Source organism: Microtus oregoni, unplaced genomic scaffold, assembly GCF_018167655.1.
Source record: "Microtus oregoni isolate MIOR12 unplaced genomic scaffold, Mior012 000080F_ref0000499, whole genome shotgun sequence".
Lineage (NCBI taxonomy): Eukaryota > Metazoa > Chordata > Mammalia > Rodentia > Cricetidae > Microtus > Microtus oregoni.
In genome coordinates, this window is record NW_024544538.1 from 6170684 (window position 1) to 6198013 (window position 27330).

At 47.2% G+C, this 27330-nt stretch overlaps 1 protein-coding gene across 2 annotated transcripts in view; it reads right to left on the reverse strand.

Annotated features, from left to right (window-relative positions):
- Septin6 (septin 6) overlaps positions 1–26944 on the reverse strand; it is an 83259-nt gene extending 56315 nt beyond the window's left edge. Inside the window, exons 1-4 of one of the 2 annotated variants that reach the window (XM_041642873.1) lie at positions 26855–26880; positions 24356–24458; positions 10144–10258; positions 833–1028 (exon numbers count right to left, since the gene is read on the reverse strand). In XM_041642873.1, the coding sequence (XP_041498807.1) occupies positions 833–1028; positions 10144–10258; positions 24356–24458; positions 26855–26865 (425 nt within the window). In that variant the 5' untranslated portion in view covers positions 26866–26880. Of the gene's footprint in view, positions 1–832; positions 1029–10143; positions 10259–24355; positions 24459–26854 lie in introns of both variants that reach the window. The other variant, XM_041642875.1, reaches the window with a different exon arrangement.
- Between the last annotated feature and the right edge of the window lie 386 nt (positions 26945–27330).

Below are 27330 nucleotides of genomic sequence, written 5' to 3' on the forward strand. Positions count from 1 at the left end.
ACTGGAGCCGGGCAGTGGTGGTGCACGCCTTTAATCCCAGCACTCGGGAGGAAGAGGCAGGTGGATCTCTGTGAGCCTGGTCTACAAGAGCTAGTTCCAGGACAGGAACCAAAAAAGCTACGGAAAAACCCTGTCTCGAAGAAAGAAAAAAAAAAAAGACTGTTGAGTGGGCCTTTCTGTGTGAGGGCCCTACCAGCTTTTCCTCCCCTGCCCTAGGCTTTATCATATCCTCATCTCAGCCTCCTTCACCCCTCACATGCATCCTGAAGCCCCTACAACTTCTCCTGGCTCTCCTCCTTCCTCTTTGCTTAGACTTCCTTGGTCCCTCTTCCCAATCCCCCCCACCTGCTGACGTCACTGACATCCTGAGGCTTCTGAGAAAGCCTCTCTGGCTTCTGGGCATAGAACTGACTGTTCCTGTCCTTGTGTTCTCACTGCAGCCTGTCCTTTACTTCTCTGTACTCTGTCCTTCACAGGACGTACTCCTCTTGGTGGAAATTATTTGCTTAAGACAGGTCTTTCCCATGAATGCCTTGCGAGCAGAGATTAAGCCATTCCTTTTAGATTATTAAGGTACCGGAAGGCCTGGCACAGGGCTGAACAGACTCAAGGCTCCACACCCTTGTATTAGAAAGACACCCCTCTTTTGGCAAAGTATATGGAGGGGCACAGTTGTTATAGACAGGGCCCCTCCAATGATGCCCTGTTTATAAGCTGCCTGCCCACGTCATTCTAGTGAGACAGGATGGGCCCCAGAGTCTGTGTTCTCTCCAAGACTCCCATGGTAAGCCCTTTTCCTCCGTTCACCTTCCCACCCCACTGCTTTCCTTACCTGTCCTCTTTGTTGATCTGGTCCCCAAAGCCCACGGTGCTCACAATCGTGAGCTTCAGCCCCACGTTGCTCTCCTGGAGGTCATAGGTATTGGATTGGAGCTGAACACCTGGCTGTGTGTGGGTGGCCGGCTCCCCCTCAAACTTGGTGTTGAACAGGGTATCCATGAGGGTGGACTTGCCCAAGCCTGTCTCCCCTGAAAAGCAGAAGATATCGCACAGTGACTATGTAGCCACATGCATGTATGAAGGAAGAAGTGTATATACATACTACAGCACTACATGAAAACCATGTAGAAGTACATAGGATATAGAACATCAGTTATAAGACAAAGGAAAGCACAGACAGGCCAGCTGCAGACAGCTCACAATCCTAGAGAAATTTCCACGTTAGCCTTCATATTTTTTTCTGTTATTTGAAGCTTTACCTTGAGCATACATTGCTTTTAGAGGCAGAGAAAGAAATGCTATATATACAGATAGAGGGGTATAATTATCTCTAAAAATAGCCTGTAAAGAAATATAATATACTTTTGTTAATGCTTATCTCTGAGTAGTGCGCTGACGTATAGGTTTCATTTTTCTTTAGTTTTTCTGTATTTTTGAAGTAGAACATGTAAAGAAATAACAGTTGTTAAATAAATACCCCCTCCTCTCATGCCCTGCTTCAGGTTCTGCCAGGCCTAAACAGTGTTCAATTCCACAGATGTCACAGTTCTGTTTCCTAAGTGGGGAGACTGTCTCTAACCTTGGCTTCTCCCAGCCTACATGATCTTTCAGTGAGACCATCTTTTATCTACCGAGGAATGAACTTAAGCCACAAGTTCTTCTTACATTTCAAACAAACATTTGTTTGCTTAGCTAACATGTCAGCTGTGTGACACTAATGAAATCCGGCCACTAGAATTTCACACTTGGGCGATGAATAGGGGAAGGGTTATGGTGGACTAGTAAAGGTTTGGGGAAGTTATTCCTGGGACACTAGAGGATGCCAAACCACGGCCTAGAACCAAGGAGTCTTTGGAGAATCAGGCATCACAATCACACATTGGAGAGAAGCTAGCGTCGTGGACTTCGGCGGGAATCTGATATGAAGCCACAGCTGGGCTAGGCACTAAAACTACTTCGAACCATCTCTATGGCTTCAGATTGTATTTGACTCCTCATCCTACCCAAGTGAATCGGAAATATTAGGACTAAAAGTCAGTAGCTAGGCTGGAGATGTAGCTCAGCGAGTAGAGTAAGGCTTAGCATTGAAGGAACTGAGCAACGTGCCGCCACCCAGATCTGTAATCCGAGCACTCGGTAACGGAGGCAGATAAGAAGGGTCAAATCAACCTCTCTTCCATACTGGGTTTGAGACCAGCCTGGTCTTTAAGTCAATAATTAGAAACAGGCTTGGCAAGGTGGTACTTGCCCTTAATCCCAAAACTTGAACGACATAGATAGGTGGATCTAAATTCAAGGTCAGCCTGGCTCACAGAGTAAATTCAAAGACAGCCAGGGTTACTTAGCTAGACCCTATCTCAAACAAACAAACAAGTTAATGACCTTGGATCATCCTTTGAAACTCCTCAGACCGCACAACCTTTTTTTTCCTAGCTTCCATTCCTCTTCTCCTATCTCTTCCCAAGCAAGGAGCGACTGTGTGACCTTTGACTTATCCTCGTGGCTGGACTTAGGTTTACTCTGGGTAATTTCTAGCCTGGCAAAAGTCCCCGGATATCAGCAGTACACACTTGCAGGCAGAGCATAGAGCTGCATGATGGGGAATCAAAGCTGCTCCCTTTCTCCCTATCCGCTCAGTGTGTGGAGCTATGAATCTTCCAAGCTCCTTTTATCCTAAACAATGACCTATAAAAAATTTACCTATAATGAGAGCTTTCAAGTTAGCCTGCTTCCCAAGGTCTGCAGCCCTATTTCTTAGCCAGGCATAACTGTGAGGTGAATGGCTAGGGTATACAGAAATCCTCACACAGACTGTGTTTCCAGCCAGGGTCTGCTATATCCATCAGGGACAATAATTTTCTTAAGAAGAGGCCCCTTTTTGTCCTTCCCTAAAGAAAGTAATCAGGTCCCAAGAAAGTCTGGTGCAGTGAGGTCGTTGTCATGGGAGGTGACAGACTCAGGCATGCGGGAGAATACAGCACCCATTACCCCACCAAAGTGGCACAGCTCACGGGCCATCAAGGCCAGAATCTCTGATGTGGGAATGCAAGGACGGCTGCCGTGCTCCAACTCAACTTCCCTGTGGACGCCCATGTGTTTCAGGTGCGTTTCATCTAGTTTTTTTTGTAAGTCTAATGGGTTTCCCATGTACAGCCTCAACTTCATCCTCTTTGTCCCTTGAGCTCATAACTGCTGCCCCCGGCCAGCGGCAGGCTCCAATCGCCCCAGCCCTCCTGAATGGGCACACTGCCTCCACATCCTAGAAATTCCCAGAGAATCCTCTGTATCCTTGACAGTGCCTGGAGAGAGCCCTGCTTGGAAGGTCTCAGGAGCCCGGGACACACCCTGTTTGCACAGCTGGAGAAATGGGAGCTGGGCGGCCTAGGCCCAGCAGCAGGGAGGACCGGCAAGGAAACTGACCACCCAGACGCCTGCCAGCAACAGAAAGGGCTGTGGCAACTAGATGTTAAATAATGAAGGTCTGGGACAGAAGGAAGAACTCCCATGTCTAGGGAATTGCAATAAATGTAGGCATTAGAAGAAGGCAGAAAATGCAACCAGCTCCTCCGGAGACTCTTGGATGCTTCTTCTGCTCTCAGTTGCCATCAAGGGGGACCTGGAGCTGGAGGGACGTCCTCTCTCGATGGCTGACACAGACTCAGCCTGAGACTAGAATACTGTCGCCTTGGGCTCACTAGGAAATGTGTCTGGGGAAATGACACGTGGTCTAACTGGGATCAGGTCAGCGGATTCCATCATGCTTCAGCAAGAAGGTAGGAACTTGGCAACTGGCTTCCAGCAGGAAACTCAACGAGTCCCAAGGGCTCAATTTCCCTCCCCTTCTCCCCAGCCCTCCCAGAGCGTGTCACAATGGAGAGCAGGGTTTCTTAACTCTTTGAACTCTTGTTCTTCCTCTCACTTGGCTTATTGTTGACATTGTACTGGAAACAACAATTTTTTAAAATAACAGGGGCTGGAGAGACGGCCCAGTGATTAAGCACTAGCTGCATTTGCAGAAGACTTGGGTTTAGTTTCCAACATGCACATGGCAGCTCACAGCTGGCTGTAACTCCAGTTCCAGGGGGACCAAAACTGTCTTCTGGTCTCTTCAGACACCAGACATGCACGTAGTACTCAAATGTACATGTAAGCAAACATTCATACATGTAAAATAAGTAAATGTCTTTTTTAAAACAATTTAAATTTGCTAGGTGGTGGTGACGTACACCTTTAATCCCAGCACTCTGGTGGCAGACGCAGGAAAATCTCTGAGTTCGAGGCCAGCCTGGTCTACAAAGCGAGTTCCAGGACAACCAGGGCTACACAGAGAAACCCTGTCTCGAAAGAAAGAAAGAGAAAGAAAGAAAGAAAGAAAGAAAGAAAGAAAGAAAGAAAGAGAAAGGAAGTAAGAGAGATAAATCTTTCATATGCTACCACTATGTTGCCATGTGACAAAATCTCAGCCCTGTCCCCAGTCTGGGTTCTAGTCTTTTTTCCTGTAAAAGGGGAAGGTTGGAAGAACAACAGCGGGTCTTTTTGCCTGGGAAGGGTGGTTTGGCTTAGTTTTGAGATGAGCTCTACTTCAGCCTCCCGAGTGCTGGAACTTCTAGGCATCCACCAATAGCATTTGCTTATAGCACATTTACGTGCTCTCTGCCAAGATGGCCATGAATAAATATACAGTTTCTTTTCTTTTATGTAGTGCTGCGGATGGAACGAAGGGCCTCACACATTTGAGGCAAGTGCTCAACTACTGAGGCCTACCCTCAACCTCCATAGGTTGTATTTATTCCTTACAGCAAGTTTATAAGGTAGACACTATAGTTGTTTTTTTTTTTTTTCATTTTTGTGCTGGAAATGGAGTCCAGGGACTCAAGTCCACCAGGTTAAACAAGAGCTCTACCCCTGGCTGTGCACGGTGACACCAAGAAGCAGAGGCAGGCAGATGTCTGTGAGTTCCAGGCCAGCCTAGGCTACAAAATGAGACTCTGTCTCAAAAAAAAAAAGGTCTAACCCTAAAAAAAGGTGTAACCCAGTGAGCCCCTAGACACAATTCACCCTTAATTTATAGTCAGGTTAACCAAGTCATCCACTAGCTTCATGAATTTGCAAGTTCCTCCTCCTCCTCTCTGGACCCAGGTTTCCTCCTTTATATACTGTAGAGGAAATGACTGTCCAAGGTCACAAACTAATCCACAGCAGAGCCAGTATTTTCATCGAGGCAGGCAAGTAGCCAATGCTTTGAACCAAGACACTCTAGTGAAGCCACAAGCATGACCTATTGGTTCATTTAGTCGCTCAACAAGTATTTACAAAGCCTCTGTCTGATCACAGCCAGATACAATTACAGTGGCTGAAATCACAGCAAAGAACAAGATGGCCACAGTCCACGTTTGCTTGGAGAGAGGTCTCTCTCAGCTGTAAATGGTGGAACAAGCCAAGAGAAAATGCCGCTGAGTTCGACAGGGAGGTGTCCAAAAGGAAACACTCCAGGAACTAGAGTTGGCCATGGGAGTCTGTGAAGAGGGACAAGGTCATGCCTGGCTATGCAACCTTGTCCTTTCTCTTTCCTGTGCTTGCCGGGACCTGACAGACTGTGGTGCATTTCAGCTAGCACATGCAGCTTCCTGTGCCTCTTCCCCAACTCGTGTTCTGTGACATCCATAGCTTAAAACTAGCTACGGTGGAAATAACGACACTATGCAAATCGGTGGATGCCACAAACCATGGGACTGTTTTCTCCCGTGGTGCTGTGTTAGCCAGTGACCGACCACTATGGCAGCTTAAGGCTAACACCTGCCTTTCCCAGAGATAGAGGAATGGAACATTAGCCTGACCTTCATAGACTACTAGCTACCCTTTGCATACCTCTTGCAGTAAAGCCTCAATTCTGCTTGTCCTGAGTGTGTTTTCCAAGTTCAACAGAGCCCAGTTGAGCCTGGAATCCTGAGCAGCTTCAAAGTAAATATTATCATTATGAGCCGTGTTCTTCATGGCCATTAGCATTGCCAGCACATTTAGAGGGGTAAAGGCTCTTTGGGGCTCTTTCCCCGCAGTACAAAGCACCAGGTCCCAGAACATTGGTATTACCTGCACAGGTTTCTCTCTCTCTCTCTCTCTCTCTCTCTCTCTCTCTCTCTCTCTCTCTCTCTCTCTCTCTCTCTCTCGTTGTTTTTGTTTGTTTGTTTCAAGACAGGGTTTCTCTGTGTAACAGCCCTAGCTATCCTGGAACTAGCTCTTGTGATGTAGGTGGGTCTTCTTTCTATGTGTTGCTTTCATTGGTTAATTAATAAAGAAACTTGGCCTGAACATAGGTGGGTGGAATAGACAGAACAGAATGCTGGGAAGAAGGGAAGTGAGGCAGTCGCCATGCCTCTCCTCTCTGAGACAGAAACAGGTTAAGATCTTTCTTGGTAAGCCACCATCTTATGGTGCTACATAGATTACTAAATATGGGTTAAAGTAAGATGTGAAAATTAGCCAATAAGAGGCTGAAACTAATGGGCCAAGCAGTGTTTAAATGAATACAGTTTCCGTGTAATTATTTTGGGTAAAGCTAGCTGGTGGCTGGGAGCCAGGCAGCAGGAAGTGGCCTGCAGCTCCTTCTACACTCTTGTAGACCAGGCTGGCCTCGAACTCACAGAGATCCACCTACCTCTGCCTCCCAAGTGCTGGGATTAAAGGAGTGTGCCACCACAACCCACAACCTGGCCTCAGGTTTTTCTTTTGAGGCCTCCTATAAGGATGTTTACAGTCACAGGGTACTCAAAATCTCCAAAGCTAAGGGGTTGGGATATGATTTTTGATGGGGTGAGGATGAGGGAATGATACCTTGCTTGGTAACTACTGTCAACCTTAGAGAATCTATGAGACTGAGGTCATATATGCTCACATCTTTATGCTTAGCTAAAAGTCATAATAATCATGGATGGAAATTATTGGCACAGTCAATTTATTGCACTCTAATTTAGGTTCTGGATTCATAAAAATTCTCTTTCCCTCCTCTCTCAATTTCAACAAACACACATGCACTTAGGCCCACATAAATGTACAACACTCTGCTGGGTGTGGGCATAAGATCAGCAGGGCAGCATCAAGATAGACAATAATGTTAAAAAAAAAAAAAAAGCCTGCCCTAGCTCTCAGAGTAGCTCTCAAGGCTAGCGCTGCCATAATTTGATGCTAAAAATACTTCAGGTAAACAATTTCTGGAACCAAACAGAAGCATTTTCAAACAGTCACCAAGAAGGTAAATGTGACAGTCACATAGATGTACTAGCCATAAGAACACAGTCTCTAAAATTCCTGCAGGAGTAATGATCACCTTCAGTAACCTCACCGTGGACTCTGGGCCAAGTCCGTGACAGTTCACAGTACTATAGCTGGGCTGAGATGGCAGTCTCAGAGTCACTTGTGACCTTGATACAAGTTGAGGGTTCCCTGAGCCATGGCAAGGTTATGAATACAGCAAGAGAATGGGATGCACACACTGTAGGCGTCTTTTGACCCAGTATAGGGACTGGTTTATCTAATGGGCCTATCTATGGGCATTACAGGAGGGCAGTCATTTCCTCGAGCTTGAGAAGCAGAGAGAATGAAAAGATCTCTGACTCCTTGGGGATGAAAGGGACTTTGTTTCTTCCCTCCCTTCCCTTTTGAGAGAGCGTGCCCCAGCCCCTTCAGCAGCTTCATGCTGTCAGGTGCATGTATGCAGAAGCGCTGCAGACAGCAAGAAATACCCTGGTGGGAATGTGAGTTGACTAGCCCACTCACTTCGTCTTGATTGTGGCTGCCTCAGCCTGCGGGCCCCGAGGACTCTTAAGATTCCTATGAGACATTTCCCTACACTTTGTCATCCGAGTGTCATTCTGAGTCACAGGGCTTTGTCAGTCCAGTCTATTGCTCTAGTTTGAAAGGTTGCTTATGGTGGGTTTGTCATTTTGCTTTCATCTCCATTTCAGCACAGGTCATAAGGCATTCTGGGAGGAATGCCAAGGGAATCTGGTATGTGTGTGCACTGGGATATTTCAGTCATCAAATATTGTGTGAAATAAGTTGGCCATTAGCCAAAGATTGATCTTGTTAGCTAAACAGAAATTTGGTAGTGCCAATATTAGACGTGATGACATTTGTTCTTGAGGTTGATACCCTGTCTCACATTTATTTTCTATCCCTGTCCTAATTAACACCTAAACATGACTGCGAGTTAGACTTGGCAACCTCTGTGTAGACTCTAAGGCCTCTGATGTGTAATTCCACAAAGCACATATTTTTGTCTCATAGGCTCCAAAGCTGATACATGGGAATGAGTCACTTTTGCTAGAGTGAGCCTCGCTGACTGCCTGTCACCCATATTTAGAAGTGACCTTATTGCTCTGTTTGTCCTTACAAGTACAGTGAATTCCCTACAGGGAGTGACCTGGTAAAGAGTACTGGAAATAGAGGAGAAAAAAAAAAACAAGAAAATGAATGACTTCAAAAAAATTTTGTTGGGTGGTGGTGGCGCACACCTTTAATCCAGCACTCGGGACGCAGAGGCAGGTGGATCTCTGTGAGTTCAAGGCCAGCCTGGTCTACAAGAGCTAGTTCCAGGACAGGCTACAAAGCTACACAGAGAAACCTTGTCTCGAAAAATAAAAAGAAAAATTTTTTGAAGATCTTTATTTATTTGTTTGTTTATTCAAGACAAGGTCTCATCATGCAGCCAATCTTAGACTCAAATTCACAATCCTCTTCCTTTGGCCTCCTAAGTGCTGGGGTTATAGATCTATACCACCACATCCAGAAGAAAAAAGAAATTTTCAGTGCATTAAACAGTAAAGCATATAATTCAGTGGTAGTTTGAATCGATGATGTGAACGAGTTCCCTAGATGCTCTATACAAAAATAAGAGAAGGAAATTATCAGAAGCCTGCAAGTGTTCCAGCCAGTGTGAAAATGGGCTTTATTATGGTATTTATGCGACCATTATGGTTCAGAAGGAGGTCGGTGAAAATATGCAGGTATACTTCTCTTTCACTGTGGGGTGAAAATTACATGTTACCACTGTGTTTGTAAATTGGGGATTTTTAAGGTTGCAAAACACATTCTTAAAGAATGAAAAGGTACTATTGTCCCTCATGTTTGTTTGATGGTACTCAATGGTTTCCAAAGCACTTTCGTGGTCTCGGGGGCTGTTGCTGACAGTGCTTACAGGCAGTGGGAGGAACAAGAGGTCAGCCAGGCCTATAGCTCTGCTTTATGGCCCTTCCAGTTCTTCCATGTTGCCTCAGCTAAGTCCCTTGCCCCCCTCAATTCTCCTCTCCCTGAGCGTGAGGCTTCTTAGGCTTCACTGAGCAGCCTGGGGGCCAGAAGAACTAACGTGAGAACCTGTTGAAAAGTCTAGCAAATGCTTCCTGTGGGCTCAATGCATTCGTTCACTTCACAAATATTATGACTCTGCTGTGCTGTGATGGGCATATCAAGTGGGCTAAAACAATGCCTTCCCATACAGGTATGCTGGTGTGTGACCGTGATCCTGACACTCGGGAAGCTAAGGTAGGAGGACTGAGAATTAAGGGCTAGCTTGGGAGACTTGTTGAGGTCCATGCCAGCCTAGGCCACATAATGAGACTCTGTCTTAAACCATAACAAAATAAAGGCCAGCAGGCAGAGATACAGGTAGGGGAATAAAAGATCTTTGTTCACAGCTGTGTGATTCCTACACTGGCGTTCCAACTGTACCAAGCCCACACAACCTGCAGAGACCCGGCCGACTACCCGCCACTGGAAGGCGGGCATCTTTTTCCTCAGCCATCACCTCCCTCCTAGTTCTGTCCTGGTTCTCATCTTCTGCCGTCAAAAAGGACCTGACAGCAGCAACGGAGCCAGCCAGCCCCCCTTAACAAAATTTTCCACTGAATCTCACAAAGCTCTGTTTTTTCCCCCAAGGTATGGCCTCCGATTCTGGTCTGGGCAGAGGGGGAAAAAAGTAATTGCAGCTGGCCGCTTACAAAAATAAACAAAGGGATAAGAGGAGGAGGAGGGGCGAGTCTGCTACTAGACGAGAATGACACATTATTTAACCTAATTACCTGCAAAGCTACATCGAGCCATTAAGGACCTATATCCTGTAATAGAGTTTCCTGCCATGGAAATACTCACCCACACACAGGATGTTGAAGCAGAAGCCCTGGCTGACTGACTTATTCACCAGCTGGTCAGGCAAGCTGTCAAACCCCACATGTCCAGTCAAGGGGACAGTTCGGCAACCTTCGCCCTAATTTGGAAAGAGAGGGAGGAGAGAAGATGACAGTGTGCTTAAAAGCCATTTGGGTCTCTACACTCCATCCACACACACTCTGTCCTGTGTCAGGAAGTAACAAGCACAAAGGCCCAATGTGTCATCTCTTCCCTCAACCACACCCCCAACACACACACACACACACACACACACACACACACTTCAAAGCAACATGGCCCATCAGCTTGGAAATCATGGATGTTTGAGTCCAGGTATCCAGTAGGTTAAGGGATAAATACCACTGTACTTCTAGACGGAACAAAGGATGTGGGTAGCTTGCCCAGGCTGGCAGTGGATGTGCCAAACTTGGATGAAAGCTCAACTTAATCATCTAGAGGCCAGGGAGCCTCGCTGAGACTCGGTTTTCTTGCACGTCCATCATATGATGTATTTTAGAGGTGATGAGAGGAGAAAACCTGTTCATCAATGCCTATAAGAAACTTAATATGTGTGCACACATTCCATAGATATTCCAAAGCCCTTGGATATCAGTGAATCTTCTTTCTCGGACCCTTTGGAGACCTACCAAGGTGGTAGCAGCGAGGTTAAGAGCACAGATTTGGGCAGGCAAGGTGGCTCAGTGGGTAAATGTGCTTGCTACCAAGACTAATGACGTCAGTTTGACACCTGGAACTCACATGGCAGAAGGAGAGAATCAGTTCCCGTAGGTTATCTTCTGACCTCCCCACTCGTGTGATACCAGCACACACACACACACACACACACACACACACACACACACACACACACACAATGTAAAACTAATTCTTAAAGTACAGACTTTTGAATCAGGCAACTCTGAGTCAGAGGCCAACTTCTGCAGTTCAACCTCTAACAAGCTGCTTAACCCTCAGTCTGTCCCTTACAAAGCCAGGAATTAGTAGTTAATGTGAGACTGTACAGGCCAATCCTCCTTAGGCACACAGCAAGCACACTGCCTGGCACGTGGAAGGCATCCAAACAGTAGCTGCTCTTATCGCATCACTATAAGGTTATCCTTGGGCCCCACACTGGCCCATCATCCAGTAAAACGCTGTAGCTCCCTCTAGCTTGAAGGGAAGCTCCGGGCTTCCTCTGGTTCCCTTGACTCCACAGGGGTCAGCCAAGCCACTCCCAGCCCTGGAAAGCAGAGGGCCAAGGCTTCTTATAGTTAAATGGTTTTATAAACAAGGAGAGTCTCAAACTCAGGCAGACTTCCAAGGAACCAAGGGGAAGGACAAAAAGGACCTGCGTGTAGTCAAGAAATATGCCAACTGCTAATGGTCACAGCCAAGGGTGGGGTGTCAGGAGAAGGGTGGGGAATGGAAGCTGGAGGCAGACGAGCTTCACAAGAATGATGGGCTATGGAAATAGGCAGAGATTCTGTGGGGTGAGGCAGCACCAAACTTTCCGTAACCAGCACGATGCCAAGAGCAACCCAAAAGGCCTTGGTTTGTGCCAGGAGGCCTGTACCAGCATCTTAGGCTGTGCCAGCAGGCAGCTCTTACACTAACTGGACCCGCTGCTCTTGACTTGGTGCAACCAGAATGGATGGGATGCGATGGTGGAGGAGCCACTCGGCCATGAATGTAGTCAGACAGTCCCTTCACCTAGTTGGGGGTCTCCCCGCTCCCATCCCTGCCATTAGATCCACCGAGAGCTTGTGATGGTGACTACCATCTGGCATGTTCATTCGCCTCTCACTTTCCTCCACACAAACTTCCAGCCGAGCGCACTCGACAGACCGCCATATGCTGTCGTTGAGTCCGGCTGATGCATTCCTTGCTCCTCACCTAGAGACAGGAGCTTCACGAGGGATGCGCGACACGTTGCTCCACACCCACTTCGCCCCTTTCCACTTCCCTTTTCCTAGTTCTCATTTTTCCTTTCTGCTTTTAAAGCAGAGTAGGCTGGAAGTTTACCTCCGCTGGTGCTCAGGCAAAGAGCCTTAAGAGCCAATATGCTCTCCCCAGGGAGCCTCCTACGTAGCAGGCTTCAAAATTGGGACAGACTCAGAGTTGAGGTTTCCTGAGCCATATTTTATCATCTCTCTCTGTCTCCAAATTCAGCATTGTGAGACTTCAAGTGCTCTGAAGTCCAAGGAATTCTCAATCTAAAGATAGCGGGGGGGGGGGGGGGGGGGGGGATAGCACCTTACCTTTAAATTTCACTTCACCGTGAAAGAATTGTCAAACATGGGGCCCAGGATGTAGTTCTGTTGGTAGCCTAGCACACACAAACCCTAGGTTTAACTCCTAGCGCCACAAAAATGAGGCACGGTGGCAGACAACTCTCATGCCCAGATTCTACAACTAAGCTATACTCCCAACCCCAGTTCCTGCCCCTTTTGAGTCTCAGTTCAGTTGACTTTGACCAGCACTTTTTCTTTCTCAAGGTGTGTGGACGTCAGCCTGCCAGTTCGATCCCATTGGAGACATATCCTGCCCCTACTTTCTTGTTCTTTCCATCAGTCAGGCTGCAGACAGAATGAACTTTACAACAATTTCTGCACGCGGAGCTGGCGAGATGGCCCAGTGGTTAGGAGCACTTGCTGGTCCTGTAGAGGCTTGGTTCGCTACACTCATCATGGTTCCTAACTCCAGTTTCTGACCCCTGAGGGCACCAGGCACACACATGGGGAATATACAAATCTGCAGGCAAAACTCTGATCTCGTAGAATAAATCTAAGAAAAAATTAAATATTACATGGATCATGGCATCCCCTGCTCAAAACACCGCAAATTCCCTAAGCTCATTGCTTGTAAAGTAAAGGTTATGTTCTTCCTTTCCCTGTCTGGGGCTCTTTACATTGCTGTGGAAGATAATGGTGGGCATGTGATAGGTGTTTGGTAAATTTTCACTTGTGGGCAGGATCTCAAGTAGCCCACGCTTGTCTCAAACTCAATATATTGCAAAGAAGTTTTACTTACACTGTTGATCTCTCTGCCTCTACTTCCCAAGTGCTTACATTAGTAGAAATTACCAGAAAACATAGAAATTAACAGGAAGAAAATAAAAATCATCTATCATATTCTCATTCTCCCAATATGAGCAATATGTGCATGTACTTCCTGCCAGTCGGTACACCTTTATTTAGCAAAGCGGGGTTACCGTTACCTGTTCTTTTGCACAATCTGACTTACTGCCCTGACACGCATTGTAGATGTTTTCTTGAGGAATTAACTATACTTATAAATCACTAATTCCATTAGAACAGCATCTTTGTTTTTTTTTTAAATATTTATTTATTTATTATGTATACAATATTTTGTCTGCATGTATGCCTGCTGGCCAAAAGAGGGCACCAGACCTCATTACAGATGGCTGTGAGCCACCATGTGGTTGCTGGGAATTGAACTCAGGACCTTTGGAAGAGCAGGCAATGCTCTCGACCTCTGAGCCATCTCTCCAGCCCAGAACAGCATCTTTGTAAAGATCCATTTTATCTTGAAAGATGTGCACATGTGTGTGTCTGTTTATGCCCGCAGAGACAAGAAGGAGTTGAATCCCTTGAAGCCAGGGTTACAGGCAAGTGTGACCCATCTGATGTGGGTGTTGGGGATCAAATGCAGATCCTCTGCAAGAGTGGTATGGATATGAGCTTTTAACCACGGAGCCATCTCTCTGGGCTCCAAACCACTATTTTTATTGGTCATGTAGCATATGCATGAAGGAGTCTGCCACCTATCCCTAATATAACTTCTACTGCTGGACATTTAGTGTTATCTCTAGATTTTCTACATAAAGAACAACAAAACAAAATAAACAGTTTTTTTTTGTAGGGTTGAAAATGTCTCTATTTCCTAAAATTGAAGCCTGCTGGAGCAAAGGATTCATATTTTTTTTTACATCTCTTTGTTTGTTTGTGACAGCACGCATGCCACAGTACCTGTATGGAGGTCAAGAAACAATCAGCAAGAGTTGGCTGTATCCTTCTATGTGGGTCTTTGGGGGAAAACTCAAGTTTTCAGGCTTGGTAGCGGTACCTTTAACCCCCCCCCCCCCCCCCCCCGCCCAGCCATCTTGCTAGCTCGAAAGGCTCAGACATTTTAAACACTGGTGGATCACTTAGCAGAGGACAGTACTAATGTGTGTTTCTACCACTACTGTGTCTATGTTTGCGTACCCATGAAGCATCACGGGCCTTTATCTACTGGGGACTGATTCCTTGGAAAATGGTATCACATTCTTTAATCTGCACTTTATTGATGACAGTGAACATGTTAAAGGCTTTCAACTGTGTGTGTGCATTGTGTATGTAAATCATCTAAACTAAAGGTATTTAAGGCTGAGAGAAACTTTAGGAGTGACAGATGTCAAATTGGATGTGCTGTCTGAGAGGCAGTAGAGGGAGGGGAAAGCTAAAGAGTGAATATTGGAAACACCCACAGAACATGGGAAGGTAAAGGGGATTTTACCAAGAAGGGTAAATATTCAGAAAAGTAAAAGATAACCCGCTTCCTGTCATCTGAGGCAAAAAATAAAACACTAAGAATTACAGAGAAGGAACGACAGATTTGCATTTAGTGATGTCACCGGTGACTTGGGGTGTTTATTTCTTTTGTGTCTTTTACCCAGTGCCCACTCTACCTAAATAAACTAGAGAACCTGGAGTCTTTGGACATGGGATGTTTGGTGTGTTTTTCTTGCTATTTACTAGGTTGAAGGAGTTAGATTTTTGTCTCAATCTCTGTGGTTAAGAAAGCATCCAAAAACATCTGTACAGTTTTTGATTTAGGAAATTCTGTCTGGAGGGTACCTGTCTTGCTTTGATCTTAAATCAAGATCATCTCTGTTCAGAGAAAAATACGTGGATGCAAATTCCAGACAGAACACTGGGCTAATTGTTCACTGACCCCAAGACAAGCCCCCAAAGTGTCTTCCCCTCTCTCTTACAGCACCGCCGGTGCCTTATCTCTTTAGTCCTTCTCCTTAAGGTGGTATAATTAATTGAGATCCTAATTACTCTGATTGCAGTTAATTGAATGTTCACTTGACTACAGTGTGCGGAAGAGGAGATGGAAGTAGAAACCTGGCCCTTACCTTGCTATCCTGACTAGCAGGTAGCACCGTGTTCATGACCGCGAATCACTAAAATCATCAATCTACCACAGGCCCACAACCACCTCTGTTCAGTGGAATTACACACAGTTGTACAAAGATTCCTGTACGAGGAAATACATTAAAGCATTGTTTACGGGAATGAAAAACTAGAAACTCCTTAAATGCTGGACAACTGAAAAAGAAATTATCAACATGCATAGTCTGGACCAATCTCTAGCCAGAATGCAGCAGGTCCATACGTACTAATGTGAATACCTGCAAGACATAGAATAAGACAGAAAACAATAGTTGTGGGACGCTATGCATAATGAGTCCCTGTACGTACAAAAGGTCTGTGTATGTATGTGTATGACGAGACCTAGACAGATGCATGAAAAGACACCAAACCAAAAGATACCAGTAGTTACCTCAGGGACAGGAAGTAGAAACCAAGGGCCTAATCAGAGGTGTAGTCAGCTTTGGTAGTGTTTGATTCTTTTCTAAACAGACAAACTCACATGTTACCTGCAATCATTTATGGATATTTTTCATAAGAAAAGGAAAGCCCTTCCTCATTCGCCTTCAGAGTAGGGTAATTAGGTTAGTCTGTGAGGCGCTAAAGGAAGGCAAAATGAAAAGGTGCTCCTGAGAACTGAGAGCCCCCACTTCCCTCCTCCCAATTCCATTTCCTGTTTGCTCCTCATCTGCAGTCACCTGTGGTTTTCAAATACGTTATACCGCATTGTGTAGCAGAGGCAGAAACGCTGCTCTTGTTCTCTTCCACCTTCTCTCAAGGACACACCAATTTCAGTTTTTGATTGCATATTCATACAGTACCTATTAAGAACAATGAGTTATGGCGCTTCCAGCTGTGTATCTTTCTCCTGTTGCCGTTTTTTTTTTTTTTTTTTTTTTTTGGAGGGGGGAAGTAATGAGTCCCAGGAACACCCAATAGGAGGACAGCTGTCCTCCACTGCCCACTGCCTCTCCAACATCCAGGGCAGAGAAAGCAAGTTAAGTGGGCCCACCTGTGTCAATCGAGAATTTCCTGTCTCTGTTCAAACCCAAGGTAGCTAAGTTAGCGCGTGTCATCCTCAAGGATGAGGAGGAAACGCCTGGGACTCATGACCTGTGACTTGGCTTTCCCTTAACTTTCTCCTCTGGTCTTCTGCGCTCAAATGCGGCCGTCATTCTGGCACTGCGAAAGTGCCGGTCCCCTAGACTTTCAAAGCCAATTCACTTATCCAATGACATATGATGGAATATTAAGAAACTAATGAAAATATGTCCTAAGAGTGCTTAATAGCATGAGAAAATATTTGCCCAAAACTGTTATATAAAGCAAAACAAAACACTTACATACATGGGAGCATCCCAGTGAGCAGTGTTAACAGGTTACTTTGGTGGTAGCTTTTCTGTTGTCTTTTTTTTTTTTTCTAGAATAGGCATACTTTAGTTTTATAATCTGGAAAAAATGTTTTGATTTGAAAAAAGGCTCTATGATGATACATTCCTACGCAGGAAAGTGGCCTCAGATATTTCAGAAAAATGTTAAACTTCAACCAGAAAGTGCTTCACACACAGAGATAATCAGCAAGTTTGGTTAAGGAAAGCCTTTAGCATCTGGGCAATTTTATTATATATAAGACATTTGTTTTTACCAGCAATACAATAAATTCTTATTATCTTATTACTACATACAATACATAACTTACTATTAAACAGTACAGCATAATTATAGAGTCGTGTAAGCCAGAAGACAAATCCTAAGTCCCGAAGCATGGCAGAAGTCCTGATGAAACCCCATTTGTAGCCTTCAGTGTTGACAAAGGAATGGAAAGTACTATACCATCCGCCTTGAGAGCCACAGAAGGCCAATAAGGGCCAAAATTTTAACAAGAAAAAAATGAAAACGAGGGTAGCCAAGACATCAGATGCCAGAAGTGTTCATGGGCTGATGGAGCAGGACTAAGAAAAGCCTTTTGCTATAATGTCCTGGGCTGGAAGAGAAAGTTAGGGAGCATTCTACGGAGGAACAAGGCTTGCCAAAGCTTCATTGGGGAAGCAGTTTAGGGGACCTCGGGGAAACGCAAAGGAGGCCATCTTTACTATCCAAGGATGAAAGCGCCTCGTTGGGAAAGCAGATGGATGAAACTGATTTTAATACCAAAGATAAATCCCAAAGTGGCTTCTCGTTCTATAAAAGGATTCATAGCAGGACTCCATTAACTAGCCAGCTTCCCTAGTGCATTTGAAGTGGGAGTCCACGGACAAACATTGGGTTGTCATGTGTCTTTTATCAAAAGTCAACAGCTATATATACCTCTGCAGACAGGCAATGTTCAAATGGGTGTTTCTACTTCACTTGCAGAAACCCTGCTGAGATAAAAGCATAGGTTCCTTCTCCAAAACTCTTTCCTCACTCAGCTCAAGGCTGAAGGAGGGAAGGGGTGGAGCTCAGCTCTGCCACCTCATTCAGAAGCAGCAGCAGACAAGGACCTGACAGAATCGAGCCTGGAGAGCAAGGAGACATAAGGACAGCACAGCTTGAGGACTGGAAACTCCCTTAAAGATCACCTAACCCAAGGCCTCTTTCTGCAAAGGGAGAAATGGAGACCTCGGAGTGGGGGAAGGGACTCGTCCCCCGAGTCATTCAGTGATTTAGAGGCAGAGAATGATGCTAGGATCCAGGCAGACTGCTTCTCTCAGCTGGAAAAGCTGACTTAAATACCAGATGTATTTCTTCCTGCTGCTAAAATTCCAGGCCATGAGGCTCCTGGCTTAATGCAGGTAGGAGTGAAAAAGGATAAGGAAAATGAACTGGAAGCTTGTGGGCTCACTGCAATAGCTCTGGCCAGCAGAAGGCAACCAAGGCAACCAATGCTCTGGAGGTCTGGGCTCCAGCTCTCGCCTCTCTTCTCCCCCCCCCCCCCCCCCCCACTTTTCTCTCCCCTTTCCTTCTCTCTCTTCTGACTCCAACCTGATCCTAGGCTTGGCCAGCTGCCCAGCTCTACTCAAGAGCCCCAGAGCTAATGAGTCTACCTAACAAGCCATTGTCTAGGTAAAATATCTCCACTTCAGGCCAGGGGTGACCCCTGCTCTGGGTGGGTCAACGTTCCCACAAAAGCCACACATATTTCCTTCAAGTCAGGCAGTTTGACCAGTTTTCTAGGTGTTCTGGTCATTGTTACCTCCAATCTGGGTTTGGGGGATTTTTTTTTTTTTTTTTTGGAAAGGAAAGGTTTACCCATAGGCCTCTGGGTGAATGCCCAACTACCCTCTGGGGAGCCTGAACTTGCCTCTGCCTCCATCTGGTCTCGTTTAATGGGGATCTGAAAAAAAAAAGGCAGCTCTTGCTTCTGCGCCAGTGTTCAGAGCTGGGGGCCTCTTCTGTGAGAGGAAACTGAACACCACCTTGCACCTCATCAGGGCTGAGAGGAGAGCTCTGCTCTTGTTACCCCAGGGTCCTCGTTAGGGCTTTCAGAGGATCCTGGCAGGGATAACCGGAACCCTGAGGCTTGTCCCTGAGACAGCCTGGAAATCTTTCCCTGGTCATAGGAATGACCCAACTCCAGGGCCAGCTGCATAATCCAGCAGATGGTGATGGCTGTCCCTAGTGGGGAGACGCTGGAGGAGAGGCGAAGCTGGAGGAGAGGTAAGGAGAACGTTAGTTCTCACTCTCCTGAGCATGTGGCCTCCTTCCTCTATGCAGGCAGCCCAGAAACCCACGGTTTCAAATCCCCTCAGCAGAAGCAGCCTCCTGCCAAACCGAGGAGGAAGGGGTCTGTGTTTCTAATTTATTCTGCACCCCCTCCAGTTGTTACTTAAAATAATCCATCATTACATGGCTGGTGGCTCCAAGATTTTTATTTAAAGCAATATGGAAAGAGAGAGAGAAAAAAAAAAGAAAGAAAACCCACACAACCCGTGACTGTGCTATCTTGGATTTAAGCTGAGAATCTTTTTAACATCAGAGAGTCTCCACATCACTCAAGTCTGCTTTTCTCTGACCGCTTTGGGGATGTTGGCGGATGCAAGGAGAAGAGGGGGAAATGAGGACGTGGCAGAATTTTTATTTCTTAGAAACACCTTGGAAAGGCTAGTACCTTTAAAGAGGGAGTCTGTGTAATCTGGTGGGTGGTTCATTGTTTATCCACTGATCAGCAATTACACTTTGGATTAAGTCTCTTGCTTGCTGCAGGTATAACATGAAGAGATCAGGAATTTGTTGGGGGAAGAAAATCAAACAGATGGAAGCATTTCCAGAGAGCTAAGCATGTTACATCTAGGCAAGGCTTTCTTCTTTTTGTCCTCCCCTTTCCTCCTCCCTCCCTTCCCCATCCCCTTTTCTTCTTTCCATGGGTCTCATGTGCAGTTTCAATGCACAAACAAATAAGGGCTTTCTCTACTGTTCCTGTTAATATTAAGGCATAGCTTTGACAATCTAGAAATCTCAGCAAGTCTGCAAACCAGGGCCATTTAATTTTATAATAGTGCTTTTCCCCCCAACAGACAAACTTTCCTAATTAGTTTTGTCCAAGTTAAAGCAATTGGGTTGTTCCCTTACAGAACACAAGGTGTAGGACCATATTAGTAACGAAGCCAGCAATTAATAGCATATTTATATCAGACACTCCACAAAGGAAATGCTATGCATCTAACTGCAGATCAAATTCTCATTGCATTCTACAAACCTATTAGTCTACGATAATGAAGTTTTGTAATAAATACACCACCAACACATTTCCTGCATTTAAAATATCAAGAGGAAACCGGGCTCATTCCTGCCTCATCTGGCAGCTCTGAGAAGGGGCAGAGGTCCTCCGTGCCTTGGTCACCACTACATCCCCAGCACTTGGCACAGGACCTGGCAGAATCAGTGCCTGGTCAGTAAATGTTGAAGAATGAATGAAAACAGCAGTGGGTGAGTTGACAAAGGAACTGTTCCCAAGCAAGTGGCAGAAGTGTGATCTCACCCACCTTCACACCTACCCTTTTCCTATCCAGAACCCCTCAGGAAGTCTCTCCTCTCGCTTCCAGCTTTCATCCATAGCTGAATTAGGTCCCCTATAATGACTTTTCATGGCAGGCACTGGCTCTCCTCTTTAGCACTTAGGATAATGATAATTAAATAGGGATTTAAAAAACTTGATTATTGCCGGGCGATAGTGGCACACGCCTTTAATCCCAGCACTCGGGAGGCAGAGGCAGGTGGATCTCTATGAGTTCAAGGCCAGCCTGGTCTAGAAGAGCTAGTTCCAGGACAGGAACCAAAAGCTACTGAGAAACCCTGTCTCGAAAATCAAAAAAAAAAAAAAAAAAAAAACACTTTATTATTGTGTAAGTGTGTGTGTATGCAGGATACGGGTGGGGATTCGCAGGCCACGGCATGTGTGCGGAGGTCAGAGAGTTGTGTTGAGTCTAGAAATCACCCGACAGGTCAGGCTTCCATGGTAAATGGTTTTTGTTTCATTTTTTTCCCCACTGAGCCCTCTCAACCCTACATAAAGATATGTGTCTGCTTTCACCATTGGACTGGGAACTCCATTAAAGGACGAGATCTTTCAGCTGTCACTGTACACTCCTTTCATATTTTTTTACACACAGGGTCTCACTATGTAGCTCTAGCTGTCTTGGAACTCGCTCTGTAGATCAGGCTAGCCTCAGACTCACAGAGATGCACCTGCCTCTGTCTCTCGAGTGCTGGATTAAAGGTGTGCGCCACCACACCCAGGCCCAGCTCCTCTAATGTTTCTGACAAATCTTAGAGACACTAAACAGTCGGGAAACTGTATAATAAATTACCCCCTATTCCCTTGACTTGGAATCAATAATTTTTCACTGTTTGGAGCCATATAAACTTAAGTCAGCACTATAGCCTATGGGGTTTGGTTTTCTTTTTCTGGAGTACAATTATTACTTTTAGGGATTAAGGAAGAGCGTCAAGAGGAAAACCACAAGGTAACTGTTATCCAAAGCACCCCAGGCAGAAGTTCCAGACTAACTTCGGTTGACAGGTGAAAGTCTGTTTCAAAACAATTTTTGATTTTGGATAACAGTTGTGGATAACTGTTACTCCGATTGTAAGGCTGGAACGCAGAAGCAGGCTTCTCCTCAATGGCGGGTGGTAACTTGAGGACAGCTCCTCCAGGCCAATCCTGGCAAAGACAACTCTTGTAGTCCTTACAAGCTTTCATCAGAGGCAAGGGCTTAATGGACTATAACTGGAAAAGGCAGCGCTGTCCACATTGTGGATGGGATTTGTTCAAGTCGGACTCAAGCGCGCTCTACTTTGGAAAGCACAGTCCTGACAGTCTGAACGGAAAATGCAATACTGAATGAAAGCTAATAGACAGAGCTTTCGGTGACCACGCTGTGCCTTCCTAGGTCACCCTGGATGAGTCAGTCATGCAGCCTCTCAAAACACAAAACAATGGCAGTCCAAGTCCCCTCACAGGTGGAAGCACCCCAAGGCTCTTCTACTACTTCTTGAATTCTATCAGTATCCACAGTTTGCATCTCCAACTAGGCTGGAAGTTGGAAAGTCATGAACGATAGCTGTTACTTTTCTGATACGGTTGATAAGGGCTGGCCATAGTGTTGTGCACATCAGTCAAACAGGTATTCATAGCAATGGTGGAGAAATAGTGTTGTCACCCAGAATCCTTTGTGGTGTTCATTCAGATGGGAGGCACCTAAGTTAGGAACTTCTAAGACGCACGCACACCCAAATGTAAGCCCTACACAATAACTCCTATGCCATTTTCCTAATGATAGTCGGCCACAGTGACCCTCCAGTGACTCTGTGAAGACACCCAGACATACACACCAAGACGCTACTCCCATGGCATCATGCCTCCGAGTCTACTAAGAACATCTAAGCTTGCCACAGGTAGCCTGGCTCTCTAGTCGTCTCTGCCCCAGTCCTAGACTCATATTCCTCTGAAGAAACCAAAAGCAACCAGCCACTCAAAGTCTCCTGAGTTAATTCCAGCCTCCCCTGGTGAATTACAACCTCTTGCAGACTCAGAGGAAAGCAGAGAGAAATGACACATAAATAAGAGCTTCACTGGCTTGGGGGAGGGAGGCATGGAGAGTGACGTCAGTCTTCCCCAAAACCCATTTATCATGATAACAAAGTCTCAAGTGCTTGGGCCTCTTCCGAATTCTCCATGCAATTATGTTTTTCCGTATACAATGTGGTAAGGCCAGCCAGAGAAAACTGGAACCTCCCAAAGCAAATCAAGAGACCCTAAACCACCCCTTACTGCACCCCCATTTGCAAAACAAAGGTAAAGCAGCCTTCTGAAATGTTCCCCTTGCCAGCACAGGCCTTGCAATCCTAATCCAGGAAAGGGCAAGTGGGGAGGGCAGGTCGATGCAAATTCATTATGACAAGAAGGAAAATCACTAGTGTCATTGGGGGGGGGGGGGTCACTAAGGATAGAGCAAGTGTAATGGGGAAACGGATCCATCTCCTCAAAACCTACGGCATCTTTAAAATGCAGATAAGAAAATTGCCCTGGTTGTCCTCAAAATATTACAATATTACAATCTCTCCAATCCCAGCACCATCGAGAATAGTCTCTTCTCTGCCTCTGCCCTTCACATCATGACTGCACGAATAGCCAGCTCTGGGCAGGGGCGGGGCGTACAAGGGCTAGAGAAGGTCTCAAATAAATGACCCTGACCTTCCAAAGCCAGACAGGAAATTTCTTTATCTGGAGAGAAAATGCTATCCGATTCTGGATTCGGGTTTAGAAAACAAATCAATTGCAATTATACCAAATACCTAGAGGCTGCTTCCTTCTCCCGCGTTTCTACTGGCGTCGCATTGCACAGCCAGGTCTCTAAGGAAATGTGAGGTTACAAGGTTATCATTTTTCATCCGGTTGTATTCGGGGTAGTGGGCTATGCCTGCCCTACTTCGACCCCATTCTGCTTCAGCTTATGGTGCTGGTGGAATAGAAAAACTAGACTGTTCCCACAAATGGAAACATCTTCCTTTGTAACCAAACTTCTGATCTAAAAACAAACAAACATGGAGCCTCGGGTTCTTGGGTATGACTTCTCTGCACATCCCAGGCTGGAAAACTTTAGTTTTTAAAATGATTTTTTTTTACCCAGAGTTGGTGCCACCAAAAGAGAGGGAACACTACTTCTGCAGGTCTCACGCTATTTTCCTCAGTCTCTCCAGAAAGATGTCAGCTCCAACAGGTTTGAGCACACTGAACCCAAGACCGACCCTCAGAAAACCACTCGGAAACGTGCCAAAATATACAGCCAGCCACCTACGGGCCGGGTGAAGTGCACCCCCCACTTCCACAGACGCACAAATTGGACCCTGCGGGGACTCAGCACAAGTGGACACAGAGGCATTTGGACGCAGGAACACACACCATAGGTGAGCACAGAGAAACGGGCCGACTCCTTCAGGGTCACATAACCCTGCCACGGGGAAGGCGGAAGGGCGCCCATGCACATATATGAGCACACACTGATACACACACAGAGGCAGTCACATATGTAATGCATATGGAGAAACCCTACTCCAGTCATTCATCTCCCCGCCCCTCACCACACTCAACCTTTGGTCCCAGGCTACCCCCAGCTCCGCAACCCGCTTTCTGAGCAAGCTGGAGTCCCAGCAGGCATCTGTGCTCAGGGGTGCCGCCAAACTAAGGGGACAGGGACCCAAGGGCTCGGTACTCATGCAGTCATTCATTCGGCAACGCCCCAGCAGCGGGGCCACAGCTGCCGCAAGGGAGGTGGAGGCGCTCACTCCCGCTATGCAAGTTCAGCTGCCCGCCAGTAGGCTTTGCCAGTTGCCCCCCACCCTCCTGCCACCACAGGTCTCCAGGACGTGCTGGGGACAGAGGGGACTAAGCAGCTGACCCCAGGGCAAAAGTCCCGCCTTGCCTCTGGTTCTGGATGCTACCCTGCTGCCCTCCTCGTGGTAATGGTGGTGGCTGTGGCCAAGTCTGCTCAGCCGTCCCAAGCCCCCCACCTCACCTCCCAGGCTGGGGGCTGGTACCCAAGCCCTGCACTCACCACCTGGCGAGCTATATCGGCCGCTGCCATCGCTCCTTCGTCCGCCAGGGCTGCTACCGGTGCCTCCGCTACGGGAGCTGCTGCACAGGAAACAGAGGAGCTCCTCCGACAAAGAGAAAGTGTTACACTTCGGGCGCGACCAAGTCTGGTGGGGGGAGGTGCCAGGGAGGGGCCCCCTCACCGCTGCTCCAACCCCAACCTCTTCTCTATCGCCCACCCCCTCGGAGTAGGGTGTGGGGAGGGGACGGATTGGCCGCGCTACCTTCCCCTAGGGCGAGCCCAGTTCCAGTTCTCTCTGCAACCCCAGCTTCGGCCTCCGTGAAGGGGGCGGGGGCTCCCCTCGGTGACCACGTCCTCCGCCCCCCCTCCCTGCCGCTACTGGGCTCCGTGGTACGTCCCGACCTCTGCTGAATTGTCACACACACACACACACACACACACACACACACACACCCCTGTTCTCCCTTATATCCCTGAGCCCCCAGACTCGAGGCTGGAAGGGAGTCCCGGCCCTTCCCCCGCTCTCTTTTCCCAGCCCCCATAACCTTTCATGCTCCCCACTGAGAACCCCAGGTACTTGGCTGGGGGCACTGGCCTCTGGAGTCTCAATGCTTCACTGTAGTCCATCCTAACTAACCAAGTTATCTTCTTGGCCCGGGGAAGGTTGGGGCGCGGGGGGGGGGGGGTGCAGCAGGGCAAGGGTTGCAGCACCTGCAGCGCCACCACATTCAAGCTCAGAAATGGAGCTTTAATGGGGGAGCCGCACTGTAGCCCCACAACTGACCTATTGCTTGTAGAGGACATCTTTCCTGTCCTGAGGTTCCCAAGCCATGGTCGCAGGAGGCTGTAATTTCCGTGGAGCCTGGCTCCCCACTACTGTACCTAATAAGAACTGACCTCACTGGTTCCCCTCTGGTCCCTGCCCTCAGTGTGAGCAGGGTAAACAGGGAGGCAGAGCATTCAACCTTCTAGGGTAGGGAGCCAGAAGGGAGTCTCAGGGTGGGAACTGGAGGTCTCTAGCTCTGTTGAGCCAGATGGAGTTACAGGAGGGGTGTTCTGTCCAGCTCCAATTGCTCCTCAATCCTGATTCAGCCCAGGACCACATGACCTACCTGGCACAGAGCACATAACTTCCAGAATCTAGAACTATGCCTGGCTGCTCCCCTTTTCCTTAGAGCCAGCTGTGATTGCTAGCAGTTTTCCCACCTCCCCAGACCTCTCTGTCTTGGGATCGCCTCTTTGATGGCTCCCTGTGATTGATGAACTTGGCATGATATGGTTTGTCAGAGGCCCAAGAGGGACACCCTATTCCTCAAAATCATAGGATCTTAGGTCTCTCTCTCTCTTGAAGTCAGCAAAAGAGAGAGAGAGAGAGAGAGAGAGAGAGAGAGAGAGAGAGAGAGAGAGAGAGAGAGAGAGAGACGAACCTAGGAGAGGGATCTCACACAAAGGCCAAGCCTAGAAAATATGGGGAGAAAGGAGGCAGGGAACCAATGTAACCACAAAAGAACTCCCTGGTCCTTCATTCAGCCTGGCAGTGAATTCTTCTCAGGTCCTCTCGGGGGAACTCTTTATGTCACTTACACACCTTGACAACAAGGGCTCTATGAAACGTGTCCCCAGTGCCTAATGTGCTATTCCATTCAGTGATTCCAGAGCAGAGGAGAGTGGCATACAGAGAAGGTGGCAGGAGGGGCAGCCATGAAGAACCAAGTATTCAGCCGGGAGGTGACTCAAGAGAGTGGACCAAAGAGAAGGGCCTGGCACAATCAGAGACCCACAGGGTGGGTGACAGGAACAAGGAAGAGGAACAGCTGTAGTTCCTGAGACCCTCAGGAACACTTGGGGAACGGTTAGGCCCTGGACTGGTTATAGCACAAACACATAAAACCAAGGCTAAAATTGAGGAACTGCTTTAAGGCTTGGGCCTCAACCCGATGGGGGTGGGGAATCAGAGATCTTGGCTACTTCCAGGCTAGGCTTCCAGTAGGCAGTACTTGAGTCGTCCCTAAGAAAGGCTGGAGTGTTGTGGCACACACGACAAAGGCCCAGGCCAAGCACTGTTTTTGGCGGCACTGCCTTCCCCTAGGGCTAGCCCAGTTCCAGTTCTCTCTGCAACCCCAGCCTCGGCCACCTCTGTGAAGGGGGCGGGGCTCCCCTTGGTGACCAAGTCTTCTGCCCCTCCCCTCCCCGCTCCTACTGGGTTCCATAAGAGCTGCTGCCAGGATGGTTGAGCAGGAGGCCAAAATGGGATTGTGGGGCTCCCCAGGAGTCCTACCGGCCTCTACCCCAACACACACCCCACATACTATCTAGCTCCCAGCACTGGGGACACTTCAGCACAGATACCTTGGTGAGCTAAGCCTGTGTCACACTTAGCTTCCTGTCCCCAGAGGCTATCAGAGCCCTAGCGAGGTCTCTCTACAGTCCTGAACCTCCCAGCCTGGGATAGTGTGTAATTCAAGTCTCCTGCAATGCCTTTGTTCCTTCCTTACTTACCTGCTGTCCATCTCTACAAAGAACACTCAGTATTCCAGAGCTTTGGGAACTGCCCAGGCCTGTGCCTCCCAGGCCTCCCAGTCCTCCGTGCTGGTCACCTTATAAGGCACAGGACAGGCAGAAAGGCTGAAAGAAGATAGCAGAGGGCCTCAGTTAGTAATTTTATTCCTCTTCTCCTTCTTTCATGATAGGAAAAAGAACTTCAGGGGATAAGACTAAAAAACAGAGGTTAGGGGAGGAGAACGGCCACTCAATTGATTGGTAGACCACTTGCCTGGAATACAGGAAGCCTTGGATCTGGATCCCAGCAGCGTGCATCTCAACTGTGCTATAATCCTAGCCTGCCTGTGCTCTCCGCACTCCAGAAGTGGAAGCAAGGTTATTCTAGCTGGTTAGTCTAGCAGAAGCAAGGCTATTCTAGCTACAAGTTAAGTTCAAGGCTAGCTTGGCCTAAGTGAGTTTCTGTCTTAATTTTT